The 16,379-nt window shown below is 52.3% G+C and overlaps 1 protein-coding gene across 4 annotated transcripts in view; it reads left to right on the plus strand.

The window, feature by feature from the left end:
• LOC131573847 (serine/threonine-protein phosphatase 6 regulatory subunit 2-like) overlaps positions 1 to 16,379 on the plus strand; it is a 71,010-nt gene that overhangs the window by 19,403 nt on the left and 35,228 nt on the right. For 3 of the 4 annotated variants that reach the window (XM_058828155.1, XM_058828159.1, XM_058828156.1), the window contains exons 2-3: positions 5,426 to 5,558; positions 13,161 to 13,406. In XM_058828155.1, coding sequence (XP_058684138.1) covers positions 13,180 to 13,406 — 227 coding nt within the window. In that variant the 5' untranslated portion in view covers positions 5,426 to 5,558; positions 13,161 to 13,179. The remainder of the gene's footprint in view (positions 1 to 5,425; positions 5,559 to 13,160; positions 13,407 to 16,379) is intronic. The other variant, XM_058828157.1, reaches the window with a different exon arrangement.

Genomic DNA, 16,379 nt, shown 5'->3' on the forward strand with positions numbered 1-16,379 from the left:
GCACTGGAGAGGTTTTTGGTGGGTTTTAGTCTGCTCAGTAACGAGCTTTCCTTCCTTGCTGAGTGGATTCCATGGAAAGGCTGCAGAATATCTTGGGAACATCTGTCCTAAGGCATGGAAGGTGTGGCTGTGGTGGCCAGGGTGGGCTCTGTTCACGGAATATTGGCACACAGACGTGAGGAAAAGCTGCAACACGCTCGGGTTTCATCGTGCTTGGAGCTGAGCCATATCCCTGAAAACTCTGGCACCATCCCTGGCAGTGTCCCAGGCCAGGCTGGACACTGGGGCTTGGGGCACCCTGGGACATGGGAGCTGTCCCTGCACTGGGGGGGCTTTGAGCTCCCTTCCCACCCAAACCATTCCAGGATTATTTCTTCAAAGTGGACTTTCACTCTTGATTGATACTTTCAATTTGTTGATGTTTTTGGGACCGTGTTTTCCAATGACAGGCCCAGCTCTTTGTGTATATTTGGGATATTTATTGGGGATATTTATCTGGGATATTTATCTGGGATATTTATTTGGGATATTTATCTGGGATATTTATTGGGGATATTTATCTGGGATATTTGTTTGGGATATTGATTTGGGATATTTATTTGGGATATTTGGGATGTTTGTTTATTTGGGATATTTATTTGGGATATTTATTTGGGATATTTATTTGGGATATTTGGGATGTTTATTTGGGATATTTATTTGGGATATTATTTATTTGGGATATTTATTTGGGATATTTGGGATATTTATTTGGGATATTTGGGATGTTTATTTGGGATATTTATTTGGGATATTTATTTGGGATATTTATTTGGGATATTTATTTGGGATATTTGGGATGTTTGTTTATTTGGGATATTTATTTGGGATGTTTATTTGGGATATTTATTTGGGATATTTATTTGGGATATTATTTATTTGGGATATTTATTTGGGATATTATTTATTTGGGATATTATTTATTTGGGATATTTATTTGGGATGTTTATCTGGGATATTTATTTGGGATATTTATTTGGGATATTTATTTGGGATATTTATCTGGGATATTTATTTGGAATATTTATTTGGGATATTATTTATTTGGGATATTTATCTGGGATATTTATTTGGGATATTTATTTGGGATATTTATCTGGGATATTTATTTGGGATATTTATTTGGGATGTTTATTTGGGATATTATTTATTTGGGATGTTTGGGATATTTATTTGGGATATTTATTTGGGATATTATTTATTTGGGATATTATTTATTTGGGATATTTATTTGGGATAGTTATTTGGGATATTTATTTGGGATGTTTATTTGGGATATTTATTTGGGATATTATTTATTGGGGATATTTATTTGGGATATTTATTTGGGATATTTATTTGGGATATTTATTTGGGATATTTATTTGGGATATTATTTATTTGGGATATTATTTATTTGGGATATTATTTATTTGGGATATTTATTTGGGATATTTATTTGGGATATTATTTATTTGGGATATTTATTTGGGATATTTATTTGGGATATTTATTTGGGATGTTTATTTGGGATATTATTTATTTGGGATATTTATTTGGGATATTATTTATTTGGGATATTTATTTGGGATATTATTTATTTGGGATATTTATTTGGGATATTATTTATTTGGGATATTTATTTGGGATATTTATTTGGGATGTTTATTTGGGATATTTATTTGGGATATTATTTATTTGGGATATTTATTTGGGATATTATTTATTTGGGATGTTTATTTGGGATATTTATTTGGGATATTATTTATTTGGGATGTTTATTTGGGATATTTATTTGGGATATTATTTATTTGGGATGTTTATTTGGGATATTTGGGATATTTATTTGGGATATTTGGGATATTTATTTGGGATATTTGGGATGTTTATTTGGGATATTTATTTGGGATATTATTTATTTGGGATGTTTGGGAGCAGCTGCTGTCTCACAGGAGGAGCTGCAGATCAGCAGCCTCGTGAACTGCTTTGGGTTTTGCTGCCACTAAACTTGGGGTGAGTTCTATGTGCCTTTGGCCAGGATGTGAGGGGACATGAGGGGACATGAGGGGACCTGAAGGGACATGAGGGGACATGAGGGGACATGAGGGGACATGAGGGGACCCTAGGGGACATGAGGGGACATGAGGGGATGTGAGGGGACATGAGGGGACATGAGGGGACCTGAAGGGACGTGAGGGGACATGAGGGGACATGAGGGGATGTGAGCATCAGGAGCTGTGCCAGCCCCTGGGCCCTCAGGAGCAGTGCCAGCAGCTGCTGCTGTCACCAGGCAGGCGTGTCCCTGGTGACACTGCAGGGACACGGGGTGGTGGCACACACAGGGAGTGCTGGCTGTGTGACATGGCAGTGACACAGGGTGGTGACAGGAGTGCTGGCTGTGTGACATGGCAGTGACACAGCGTGGTGACAGGAGTGCTGGCTGTGGTGACATGGCAGTGACACGGGGTGATGGCAGCAGTGCTGGCTGAGGTGACACAGCAGGGACACGGGGTGGTGGCAGCAGTGCTGGCTGTGTGACATGGCAGTGCCATGGGTGGTGACAGGAGTGCTGGCTGAGGTGACACTGCAGTGACAGGGGTGGTGGCACACACAGGGGTGCTGGCTGAGGTGACACTGCAGGGACATGGGGTGGTGACAGGAGTGCTGGCTGAGGTGACATGACAGTGACACGGGGTGGTGGCACACACAGGGAGTGATGGCTGTGTGACATGACAGTGACACGGGGTGGTGACAGGAGTGCTGGCTGTGGTGATACAGCAGTGACAGGGAGTGCTGGCTGTGGTGACATGGCAGTGCCATGGGGTGGTGACAGGAGTGCTGGCTGAGGTGACACAGCAGTGACACAGGGTGGTGGCAGGGGTGGTGGCTGGGGTGACACAGCAGTGACACAGCAGTGACAGGAGTGCTGGCTGTGGTGACACAGCAGTGACACGGGGTGGTGGCAGCAGTGCTGGCTGAGGTGACACAGCAGTGACAGGGAGTGCTGGCTGTGGTGACATGGCAGTGCCATGGGGTGGTGACAGGAGTGCTGGCTGAGGTGACAAGCAGTGCCATGGGGTGCTGGGTGTGGTGACACAGAGTGGTGGCAGGGGTGGTGGCTGGGGTGACAGTGCCATGGGGTGCTGGCTGTGGTGACACAGCAGTGACACGGGGTGGTGGCAGCAGTGCTGGCTGAGGTGACACAGCAGTGACAGGAGTGCTGGCTGAGGTGACACAGCAGTGACACAGGGTGGTGGCAGGGGTGGTGGCTGGGGTGACACAGCAGTGACACGGGGTGATGGCTGGGGTGACACAGCAGTGACACAGGGTGGTGGCTTTGGTGACAGCAGTGACACAGGGTGGTGGCAGGGGTGCTGGCTTTGGTGACACAGCAGTGACACAGGGTGGTGGCAGGGGTGGTGGCTTTGGTGACAGCAGTGACACAGGGGTCGCTGTGTCCAGGGCTCCCTGTGGCTGTGTCCGGGGGTCTCTGGCCGCTCTCCGGAGCCGTTCCCATCAGGATGTGCTGGAGCTGGGGCCTTGCTGGGTGGGCTGGGCTGGATCCCTGGGTGTCCTGGCTCACCCTGGGTGTCCTGGCTCACCCTGGGTGTCCTGGCTCCCAGGAGATCTCTGGTGGATATTGGGAGCAAATTCCTCCCTGGCACAGGGCTGTGGCTGCCCCTGGATCCCTGGCAGTGGCCAAGGGCAGGCTGGAGCCTGGGGCTGGGAGCAGCCTGGGCCAGTGGGAGGTGTGGGGGGCACTGGGGGGTTTGGGGGTCCCTTCTATCCCAAACCATCCCAGGATTCCATGGTTGTGGAATGCAAAACCAGCTGAAAGCAAGACAAGTTCTTCCTTCCAACCCCCCATTGCTCCCTGTCCCTGGAGCAGCCTCTTGTGTGCATTGTGAGAATTCCATGTGTTCTTCCAGGGCTTTTCCAGCCTTGAGCTCTCCAAAGCTTTGCTGTCCATGTAAGCCAGAGTTGTGCAGGATTTTACTGAACTCTTGGAACCCAGCAGGGGAATTGCTGAGGAAGATCTTGCTGGAGGTGTCCCTGCTCATGGCTCTGCTGCCAGGAACAGGGACAGGAGGAGAGGGAACGGCCTCAGGATGGGCCAGGACAGGCTCAGGATGGGCCAGGACAGGCTCAGGATGGGCCAGGACAGGCTCAGGGTGGGCCAGGACAGGCTCAGGGTGGGCCAGGACAGGCTCAGGGTGGGCCAGGACAGGCTCAGGGTGGATCAGGACAGGCTCAGGATGGGCCAGGACAGGCTCAGGGTGGGCCAGGACAGGCTCAGGGTGGATCAGGACAGGCTCAGGATGGGCCAGGACAGGCTCAGGGTGGATCAGGACAGGCTCAGGATGGGCCAGGACAGGCTCAGGGTGGGCCAGGACAGGCTCAGGGTGGATCAGGACAGGCTCAGGATGGGCCAGGACAGGCTCAGGATGGGCCAGGACAGGCTCAGGATGGGCCAGGACAGGCTCAGGGCGGATCAGGACAGGCTCAGGGTGGATCAGGACAGGCTCAGGGTGGATCAGGACAGGCTCAGGGTGGGCCAGGACAGGCTCAGGGTGGGCCAGGACAGGTTCAGGATGGGCCAGGACAGGCTCAGGGTGGGCAGCAGCAGGAATTTCCCCATGGAAAGGGGTCAGGCCCTGGAAGTGCCCAGGGAGGTTTGCAGTGCCCATCCCTGGAGGTGTCCAGGGAATTCCTGGAGGTGGCACTCAGGGGACAAGGTGGGCATCGGGCACAGCTGGCACTGGATGGGCTGGGAGGGCTTTTCCAACCTCCCTGAATCTGGGACTGGGTCAGGGACTTTTGGGCATAAATTCTGGGGAAAAAGGCATCAAAATTTAGAAATAAAATCCTGAACAGTTTTTGTTCAGATCAATGCCCTTGGTTTGGGTGAATGTTGTACCTCCAGTTAAGTAATTGTTGATTGGAAGATGAGGAAATACATTTATTTTCTCATTAAATTTAATTTCAGTTTGATGTGGGGGACCTCCTGCTGGTTGGTCTCTGTATCCAAGAGCACATCAGGAATTCCTGGGTTTCAGGAGACTGGTTAAAGCCCAGCTCTGGAGTTGGGGGGCAGCTCATGGGCTGAGCCAGCCTTGGCTCTTCCTCTGTGATCCCCTTCCACTCTCCCTGGTTGTTCTGAGCCCCAGGCCTTGAGCACCTGCAAGGCTGGGCAGTTCACAACTCCCAGAGCTGCAGCAGGGGAGGAACTGGGATAACTGGGAGGATCCTGTGTGGCCTGGTGCTGATGGCTGGGCAGGGGCTGTCGGTCCTTATGATCTTCCTTTGTCCTGGAAGGTTCTCTGGAAGTTCACTTAGGGAAAAAAAATAAAAGCCTTTGGGTCTCAGGTACCTTTGTTTATTGGTAATTTTTATAAATCTTTTACAGGATTGAAAGTTTGCAGAGGAATTTGCACTGGATGAAAACCAATTCCTGAAGCTGGGTCTATTCCAGGAACTGTAACCCAAATGTTTCTCTGTCCGTGGAGGAGATTTCACGTTTGAAGGAACTTCTACTGAAGGTAAGAACATCTCCCTGTCCTTCTGTCATGGAATGGTTTGGGATAGAAGGGACCCCCGAGCCCCCCCAGTGCCCCCCACACCTCCCACTGGCCCAGGCTGCTCCCAGCCCCAGGCTCCAGCCTGCCCTTGGCCACTGCCAGGGATCCAGGGGCAGCCACAGCTGCTCTGGCAATTCCAGCCCAGCCAGCAATTCCCAATTCCCAACATCCCAACATCCAGCCCTGGCCTCTGGCACTGGCAGCCATTCCCTGGCTCCTGGCCCTGCAGCCCTGTCCCAGTCCCTCTGCAGCTCTCCTGGAGCCCCTTCAGGCCCTGCAGGGGCTCTCAGCTCTCCCTGGATCCTTCTCCTCTCCAGGGGAACATTCCCAGCTCTCCTGGAGCCCCTTCAGGCCCTGCAGGGGCTCTCAGCTCTCCCTGGATCCTTCTCCTCTCCAGGGGAACATTCCCAGCTCTCCTGGAGCCCCTTCAGGCCCTGCAGGGGCTCTCAGCTCTCCCTGGATCCTTCTCCTCTCCAGGGGAACATTCCCAGCTCTCCTGGAGCCCCTTCAGGGGCCCTGGAATGTTCTGGAAGCTCTCCCTGGATCCTTCTCCTCTCCAGGGGAACATTCCCAGCTCTCCCAGGCTGGATCCCTGGGAACTGAGGGGCTCCAGGCCTGGAGCAGCTCTGGGGTCTCCTCTGGTCTCTCTCCAGCAGCTCCAGGTGCTGCTGCTGTGTCCCCAGGGCTGGGGCAGCTCTGCAGGTGGGGACAGGGGCAGGGTCCCCCCTCCCCTGCGGGATCAGCCCAGCCCTGGGGGGCTCTGGTCAGGGCCTGTCAAGTTCCTCATTAATGGACCAATTAATTCCCAGTAATGAGGATGAGCTCTGTGATGCTGGGTGCTCAGTTCTGGTGGCTGCTCCTGGGGTTGATCTGGTATTTAATTCCTGGAGTCATCTGAGAGGGAATTGTGGTGTCCCAGGGATATTCCTGAGGATGGAGGAGCTCAGTCCCTGTGTCCCTGTGTCCCTGTGTCCCTGTGTCCCTGTGTCCCTCTGTCCCTCTGTCCCTGTGTCCCCGTGTCCCTGTGCCAGCCTTGAGCCTGGGCTGGCTTTATCCCCATGGAAAGGGGGTCAGGCCCTGGAAGTGCCCAGTGAGGTTTGCAGTGCCCATCCCTGGAGGTGTCCAGGGAATTCCTGGAGGTGGCACTCAGGGGACAAGGTGGGCATCGGGCACAGCTGGCACTGGATGGGCTGGGAGAAATCCCAGGAATCTCAGTGTGCTGGCCAGGATCGTCCCTAAAACCACGTTCAACTGTGGAAGTGTCTCTCAGAAGCTGAGCTCCTGTCCATAACTGCTGGGAAGAGCCTGGAACTCCTCATTCCCTGTTCTCCTGGGAGCTGCTGTGGCTGGTGCAGGGAGTTCCCTGTGGAAGGGCCCCACTGTGCACTCGTTGTGGGGCAGGGATGGGAACAGGCCGGGATCTCTCCCCGAGTTCCCCAGGGAGGAATGGGAACCATCCAGCACAGCAGCTCGAGGCACACAGGAGGAGCTGCCCTTTCCTGCAGCAGTAATTCCATTGGGATTCACTGCCCTGGCATTCCCTGGAGGTGTGGGAGCAGCGGGATCCTTCCCAGTGCCAGCAGTGGAGTGGCTGACTCGAGCATTTTCCTGTTGGGAATTCAGTGGGAAAAGCTTCCCTACTGCTCCAAAGGGAGAGATTTTATGTGAAACAAGTTCTCATAGGTGATGAGTTAAAGATGCACGGATTGGAACGGTTAGGTGGGATACTGGGAAGGAATTCCTGCTGGGAGGGTGGTGGGGGCTGGGATGGAATTCCCAGAGCAGCCGTGGCTGCCCCTGGATCCCTGGAAATGTCCAAGGCCAGGCTGGATGGGGCTTGGAGCAGCCTGGTCCTTGTGACAGCTTTGGTAGGCTCAGCCTAATTATTTTTGTGTCCCAAGCAGGTGTTGATTCCTTGCTCTTCCTTCTGGGATCACTCCCAAGTCCACTGGCCCTGGTTTGGGATCCTTCTGTGCCTTTTCCTATTTCTAATTTATGTTGATTCATTTCTTTCATCCCACTGCTGAGTCACCAAATGGAGGGAATTTTGCTCTAAAGATGTTTGGGAATTCCATGCCCAACCCTTCAGTGGGAATTGAGCTGAGCCATTGATCAGCCTGGCCTTGTCTGTCTGTGTTTTCCAGGTGGCTTTTCCAGTGGTGGAACAATTTGCTGAAAAAGCTGGTTTGGGGTTGCAGGTTCAGTAAAGTGAGATTTTATTCCCTGGGTAACTGGGATTAAAGGTGGAGAGCTCTTGGATGGATGTTGGTCTTGCTGTGCTCCAGACTTCTTCCCATACTGGATTTGGAGGGAATTCCCTATGTTTTGGGGTATTTTTTGTTGTTTTGTGTATCAAAGCTTAAAATTATTTATTCTTATGGAGGAAATAGGGGAGATTTTGTATTAAAACTTGGCAAAAAATAATAAGCTTGAAATTCCCATCAGGAATCTGTGTCTGTCCAGGCTAAAATCCACCCTGGGTGGAACAGGGACCTGTTCAGCTGGGCCAGAGCTGCTGGAGTTGGGATTGGCGTTGGGATTTTGTACTGGATGTTACTGGGATGGCAGGAGGATCCCAGAACTCTTTTTGAGAATGTCCTTCCCTCAGCCCTTCCATGTGCTCTCACCTAGTGAAAACATTCAGTGCTTTATTTTAGCAGGAATGGTCTTAAATGGGCCTAAAAAGTTGGTAAATCTTGGGAATTTAGTCCCAGTTTCCAGGAGGAGTTGCCTGGGGAGTTTCTGCCCCTCTGTGTTCACTTTTCCTGGTGTTGGAATGCGGAGGGCACTTTGGAATGGTTGGAAAATGCCGTGGCTCTTTTGTCTGTGCCTGTGTTTGCTGAAGCTCAGGGGATCCCTTGGTGACACAGAACGGACTGGGAATAACCCTGGGAGAAATCACAGCAACCCAGGGCCTGGATACTCCCAGAGCCGGGGGGTCAGGGGGCTGGGAGAGGCTCAGGGACCAGGGAATCACCTGGAACTGACCCTGGCATCAGCACCACACCCCCAGGTCCCTCTGGAGTCACCTGGGACTGACCCTGGCACCTCTGGGTGCCTCTGGAGTCACCTGGGACTGACCCTGGCACCTCTGGGTCCCTTTGGAGTCACCTGGGACTGACCCTGGCACCTCTGGGTCCCTTTGGAGTCACCTGGGACTGACCCTGATACCCCCAGGTCCCTCTGGAGTCACCTGGGACTGACCCTGGCACCTCTGGGTCCCTTTGGAGTCACCTGGGACTGACCCTGGCACCTCTGGGTCCCTCTGGAGTCACCTGGGACTGACCCTGGCACCTCTGGGTCCCTTTGGAGTCACCTGGGACTGACCCTGGCACCTCTGGGTCCTTCTGGAGTCACCTGGGACTGACCCTGGTACCCCCAGGTCCCTTTGGAGTCACCTGGGACTGACCCTGGCACCTCTGGGTCCCTTTGGAGTCACCTGGGACTGACCCTGGCACCCCTGGGTCCCTTTGGAGTCACCTGGGACTGACCCTGGCACCCCTGGGTCCCTTTGGAGTCACCTGGGACTGACCCTGGCACCCCTGGGTCCCTTTGGAGTCACCTGGGACTGACCCTGGCACCTCTGGGTCCCTTTGGGGTCCCTTTGGAGTCACCTGGGACTGACCCTGGCACCCTCAGGTCCCTTTGGTGTCACCTGGGACTGACCCTGGCACCTCTGGGTCCCTCTGGAGTCACCTGGGACTGACCCTGGCACCTCTGGGTCCCTCTGGAGTCACCTGGGACTGACCCTGGCACCTCTGGGTCCCTCTGGAGTCACCTGGGACTGACCCTGGCACCTCTGGGTCCCTCTGGAGTCACCTGGGACTGACCCTGGCACCTCTGGGTCCCTTTGGAGTCACCTGGGACTGACCCTGGCACCTCTGGGTCCCTTTGGGGTCCCTTTGGAGTCACCTGGCACTGACCCTGGCACCAGCACCACACCCCAGGTCCCTTCCCTGCTGTTCCCACTGCAGTTCCCAAGGGGATCCTTGGGATGTGCTGGACGAGCTGTTCCCTGGGGCTGCTGGCAGCAGGAGACGGGGAGATCATCCATGAAAAAGAAATAATTAAAGGACAAATTCCAGTTGGAATTGCCAGCCAGGAACTCCTCGGGCTCAGAACATTGTGTGTAAAACATTGATGTTGTAGTTTATGCAAATGAGCAGCTCTGGGGCAGATCCTGTCCAGGACACAGCTTTGGGTGGAAAATGAAATGAAATTAAATAACATATAAAATAATGGATGCCCACTCTCCCCAGCTCCTGGGCAGATGGAGAAGGAGAACTGAGCAGAGCAGAGGTGGCAAAAGGGGTCCTTTGTTTGGGGTTTTGAACAGCAAGTGCATTACTTGTTGGAACTTTTTATAAACTCTGCTGGAATTTTGCTGCCAGGGAATTGAATATTCCCAGCCCAGGGTTTGTTGGTCTTGCAGATCTGTGTCAGAACAGGGAGATTAAGCATCTCCTGCATTGTCCCAAACATGTCAAACACCCCAACACTGCTTTTTATCATTAATAGAAATTCATTTATGGGTTGGGAACTGGTGCTGCTGTGCTGGGACAGGGGTGCTCTAACCCAGACACACCTGCAGAAATCCCCTTCCCTGGTGGGCTCAGAATGAGGGAGGGCAGGGCTGGATGTTGGGATGTTGGGAATTGGGAATTGCTGGCTGGGCTGGAATTGCCAGAGCAGCTGTGGCTGCCCCTGGATCCCTGGCAGTGGCCAAGGGCAGGCTGGAGCCTGGGGCTGGGAGCAGCCTGGGCCAGTGGGAGGTGTGGGGGGCACTGGGGGGTTTGGGGGTCCCTTCCATCCCAAACCATCCCAGGATTCCCTGATCCCATGGGACCTGCCACTTCTCCCACCTCCAGCCCAGCCCCTCCCCACTCTCCCAAGGAAGGTCAGGCAGCTTCTCCTGGAGATGGATAAAAAGTTCAGGAAAGCTGTGGAATTGCCAGGATTACAATGGGTGTCAGTTTGGAAGGTGAGAATTCCGTGTGGATTCCACACCAATGGAGGGAATGTTTCTGCATTTGGGTTGACTGAGCCCCCAAACCTCCTTCTCTGAAGGCCTTTGGTGCCAGATTTTCCCTTGGTGAATTTAGAACCAAGCAGAGATGGTTAAAAATACCCAAAGAACAGTTTGTGAGGAACACACCGAGCCCAGCAGTGCTGTCACTGCCGTGTCACGTAGGTTGAACATTCAGATGGCTGCTCCCAACTCCAAAACTCAGTGCTGAAATCCCAGAATCCCAAAATCCCTGGGGCTGGAAAAGCCCTCCCAGCCCATGGAGTCCCAGCTGTGCCCGATGCCCACCTTGTCCCCTGAGTGCCACCTCCAGGAATTCCCTGCACACCTCCAGGGATGGGCACTGCAAACCTCCCTGGGCACTTCCAGGGCCTGACCCCCTTTCCATGGGGAAATTCCTGCTGCTGCCCACCCTGAGCCTGTCCTGTGCCACCCTGAGCCTGTCCTGTGCCACCCTGAGCCTGACCTGGCCCACCCTGAGCCTGTCCTGGCCCACCCTGAGCCTGTCCTGGCCCACCCTGAGCCTGTCCTGATCCATCCTGAGCCTGTCCTGATCCACCCTGAGCCTGTCCTGGCCCACCCTGAGCCTGTCCTGGCCCGTCCTGAGCCTGTCCTGGCCCACCCTGAGCCTGTCCTGGCCCACCCTGAGCCTGTCCTGGCCCACCCTGAGCCTGTCCTGATCCACCCTGAGCCTGTCCTTGACCACCCTGAGCCTGTCCTGACCCATCCTGAACCTGTCCTGGCCCATCTGAGCCTGTCCTGGCCCATCCTGAGCCTGTCCTGGCCCACCCTGAGCCTGTCCTGGCCCACCCTGAGCCTGTCCTGGCCCATCCTGAGCCTGTCCTGGCCCACCCTGAGCCTGTCCTGGCCCACCCTGAGCCTGTCCTGGCCCATCCTGAAGCCGTTCCCTCTCCTCCTGTCCCTGTTCCTGGCAGCACAGCCCCCTCAGTATCATTCCTGGATGGAAAATGGGTTTTTAAGAGGAAAATGTCCAGGCTGTCCTGTAGCTGAGGCCGTGCAGAGTGGGACTGGCAGAGGATCAGGCACAGGGACAATTTTGGATGCTGGAAAGAACGAAAGGAGTGGATGGTTGAGAGTTCTGAGTGCAGAAATGGGGATGTGGGTTAGGTTAAAAACAGCCTTGTGATCCTGGGTGTGGGATCACATGGTGATGCTGGATCAGCTGGGAATGTGGCACAGGGACACCTCAGCCCAGGAGCTCTGAGTGCAGAGTGTGGGAGCCAGGGCTGGCACTGGCCAGCACGGGCTGAGGGAGCCGAGTCACCTGTGACAGCCACTGCCAGGAGATTGTGTTAATGGAGCCAGGGAATGGCTGCCAGTGCCAGAGACAGGGCTGGATGTTGGGATGTTGGGAATTGGGAATTGCTGGCTGGGCTGGAATTGCCAGAGCAGCTGTGGCTGCCCCTGGATCCCTGGCAGTGGCCAAGGGCAGGCTGGAGCCTGGGGCTGGGAGCAGCCTGGGCCAGTGGGAGGTGTGGGGGGCACTGGGGGGGCTCGGGGGTCCCTTCTATCCCAAACCATTCCAGGATTCCATGAGTTCTGTACCTGGTACTGTGGCCAGAACAGGACTGTGAAGGGTTGTTGAGGAGCTGAGCTGAGATGGTGAAGGGCAGAACTGGAAGAGGAAATATTAAGCAAAAGGAGGAGCCCTGGAAGAGTCTCCTTGGGGTGGTCTGAAAGTGCCATGGTTTGGTGTAACTCACAGCTTTCCCAGAATTCCAGGGACTGGGAAAGCAAAATGGAAAAACATCATTAATAGAACTCAGAGAAAAATTGGGATAACTTAAGGGCAAAGAAAGGTTGGGTTAGGATTGGATGGAAATGGGGGATTCAATGTGCAGTGCCCCAGGAAAGACCCTGAGGGGGAACATCCAGGGAATGGGGCTGGGAAGGGGCTGGAGGTGTCCAGGGATGGAGCTGGGAAGGTTCTGGAGCCCCAGGAAGAGCTCTGGGAGCTGGGAAGGTTCTGGAGCCCCAGGAAGAGCTCTGGGAGCTGGGAAGGTTCTGGAGCCCCAGGAAGAGCTCTGGGAGCTGGGAAGGGTCTGGAGCCCCAGGAAGAGCTCTGGGAGCTGGGAAGGTTCTGGAGCCCCAGGAAGAGCTCTGGGAGCTGGGAAGGGGCTCAGCCTGGAGCAAAGGGGGATCAGGGGGACCTTGTGGCTCTGCACAAGTCCCTGGCAGGAGGGGACAGCCGGGGGGTCGGGCTGTGCTGGCAGGAACAGGGACAGGAGGAGAGGGAACGGCCTCAGGATGGGCCAGGACAGGCTCAGGTGGATTTTTGGGAGATTGCTTCCCTAGGAGGGTTGGAAAGCACTGGATGGGCTGCTCAGGGCAGGGGTGCAGGCCCCATCCCTGGAAGTGTTCAAAAAATGTGTGGACGTGGCACTTGAGGCCATGGGGTGGGAGTGGATGGGGTGGATGGTGGGACTGGGTGATCTCAGAGGTCTTCTCCAGCCTCAGGGGTTTCATGACAATCCATGGCAGGTGTGGAGCAGTAACCGGTGCTTTCCCACCCCCAGCCAGTCGCGTCCCATCACCATGTTCTGGAAGTTTGATTTGAACACAACGTCACACGTGGACAAGCTGCTGGACAAGGAGGATGTGACCCTGGAGGAGCTGATGGACGAGGATGACGTCCTGCAGGAATGCAAAGCCCAGAACCGGCGGCTGCTGGACTTCCTGTGCCAGCAGCACTGCATGGAGCAGCTGGTCACCCTCATCACCCACGAGCCCCCCGTGGACATGGACGAGAAGGTCCGATTCAAGTAGGTATTGGATCCCTGCTGCCCCGGGATGTCCCAGCAGGGATCCCGGGGTGGACACAGAGATTCCACCTGGCTGCTGGCCCCACTGCCACCTCCTGGGGGGGACAGCCTTGGAGCTCTGGGGGTGTTCCAGCATTTGGGGTTGGGAGGGGATTTCAGCATTTGTTGCTTTGGTTTTGATGGTTTAACATTGAGTTGGTGTCCAAAAAAAAAAAATTCTATTTCAAATAATGTCTGCAAAAAGACAGAGCTCAAGTATTGTCTCAGATATTCAAATCTCAAATAATGTCCTAAAAGTAAAAAATCCTATTTCAAATAATGTCTGCAAAAAAACATAAGTAATATCTCAGATATCCAAGTCTCAAATAATGTCCTAAAAATAAAAAATCCTATTTCAAATAATGTCTGCAAAAAAACATAAGTAATGTTTCAGATACTCAAATCTCAAATAATGTCCAAAAATTAAAAAATCCTATTTCAAATAATGTCTGCAAAAAAACCATAATTCAAATAATATCTCAGATACTCAAATCTCAAATATTATGTCCAAAAAATAAAAAATCCTATTTCACATAATGTCTGCAAAAAAACATAAGTAATATTTCAGGTATTCAAATCTCAAATATTATGTCCAAAAAATAAAAAATCCTATTTCAAATAATGTCTGAAAAAAACCCATAGCTCAAGTATTGCCTCAGATATTCAAGTCTCAGATAATGTCCAAAAAATAAAAAATCCTATTTCAAATAATGTCTGCAAAAATAACCATAATTCAAGTATTGTTTCAGATACTCAAATCTCAAATAATGTCCAAAAAATAAAAAGTCCCATTTCAAATAATGTCTGCAAAAAAACTCATAATTCAAATAATGTCTCAGATATTCAAATCTCAAATAATGTCCAAAAAATAAAAAATCCTATTCCAAATAATGTCTGCAAAAAAAAAAAGTAATATCTCAAATATTCAAATCTCAAATATTATGTCCAAAAAATAAAAAATCCTATTTCAAATAATGTCTGCAAAATAACCATAACTCAAGTAATGTCTCAGATATTCAAATCTCAAATATTATGTCCAAAACATAAAAAATCCCATATCAAATAATGTCTCCAAAAAACCATAGCTCAAGTAATGTCTAAGATATTCAAGTCTCAAATAATGTCCAAAAATAATCCTATCCCAAATAATGTCTCCAAGAAATCTTACCCTGCTGTTCCCTCAAAATCCGAAGCCCCTTGAGTAGGTTTTTATAGGAAAGGGAAGCACAAGAGGTAGAAATCTCTGAACTCAATGGGTTTCCAATCCCACAGAACAAGGTGAGCTGGAAAATGAATAAAATTTGGGATATTTTCAGTGCGCTGCATGTCCAAATCCTGCTGATTTCAGGGATCAAGAGCTCCGGGCAGGCCCTGCCTCTGCTCAGACCTGAGCTCCTCACAGGGATTTCCTTCTCACCAAAGTTGTTTTTGTGCATTTTTAACCAAATGTATACTCAAAAATATTGACATTTGGGGAGTTTGTTTGCCTTTGTGAAGTTTATATAAAAATAAAAGGCTGCTCTGACTATAAATAAATAAAACTGGGCAGGTTTTTCCTGGTGGGAATGGATCAGGGCTGGGTTGGTGTTGATGGAAAGGCACAGAGATGTTCAGGTCTGGTTTTGGGTGAGAGTTGGTAACGGTGTGAGGTGGCTGTTCCCAGGTGAGTGAATGCCTGGGAATATGTGGGGTAATAATTTGGAATATCCTGTGCCTGCTGTGCAGGGATCCTGCTCTGAAAGGTGAGTTTGGGACCCACCTGCAGAGCTGCCCCAGCCCTGGGCCAGCAGGAGAAGGACCTGGAGCAAGTCCAGAGGAGCTGCTCCCAGGGATCCAGCCTGGGTGGGAGTGCTGGGAATGTTCCCCTGGAGAAGAGGAGGATCCAGGGAGAGCTTCCAGAACATTCCAGGGCCCCTGAAGGGGCTCCAGGAGAGCTGGGAATGTTCCCCTGGAGAGGAGAAGGATCCAGGGAGAGCTGAGAGCCCCTGCAGGGCCTGAAGGGGCTCCAGGAGAGCTGGGAATGTTCCCCTGGAGAGGAGAAGGATCCAGGGAGAGCTGAGAGCCCCTGCAGGGCCTGAAGGGGCTCCAGGAGAGCTGCAGAGGGACTGGGACAGGGCTGCAGGGCCAGGAGCCAGGGAATGGCTGCCAGTGCCAGAGGCCAGGGCTGGATGTTGGGATGTTGGGAATTGGGAATTGCTGGCTGGGCTGGAATTGCCAGAGCAGCTGGGGCTGCCCCTGGATCCCTGGCAGTGGCCGAGGGCAGGCTGGAGCCTGGGGCTGGGAGCAGCCTGGGCCAGTGGGAGGTGTGGGGGGCACTGGGGGAGCTCGGGGCTCCCTTCTATCCCAAACCATCCCAGGATTCCCTGACTGAATCAAGCAGGAGAAGAATGAGGGAAGGGGGGACAAGGACAGAGGTTTCAAGAAGGAAATTCCCACTGGGACTCCGAGGGCTGATGTTCATGGAGCATTTTCTTGGCAGCACTTGGGACTCCCAGGCAGAGCAGGCCCAGAAGTGTCTCCAAAGCCTGGAGAGGGGAAGGAGGGTTTGTGCTCATTAGAAACCAGGGGAGCTTTTGGGATAAATAAAGGCTGAGCAGGAAGAATGAACTCTGTGTAAATCCAGATGGAATCCCACTTTTGGCTCTTCAGGAAAGGTTATGAAAGTTTGTGGAGTGGGACAGGGAGAAACTCGATAGCTTTGGAAGGATCTGGGGCTCAGGGTGTGTGGAGAGGGGATCATCCAACTGAAACAGTGGGATGGAGGTTCATAAAGTTCAGAGGAGAAACTGCAAAGAGGAAAAGTGCCCAGTCAATCCTCATGCAAGGAGAACTTGTGGAATTAAACACCTGAAAGGAGGCTGGAGCAGGAAAGCAGAGTGTGAATCTTGCATCTGCCAATGAACTGCTGATTCCAGGGGTGAGGGAAGCTCAGCT

The sequence above is a fragment of the Poecile atricapillus genome, chromosome Z, assembly GCF_030490865.1.
Source record: "Poecile atricapillus isolate bPoeAtr1 chromosome Z, bPoeAtr1.hap1, whole genome shotgun sequence".
NCBI lineage: Eukaryota > Metazoa > Chordata > Aves > Passeriformes > Paridae > Poecile > Poecile atricapillus.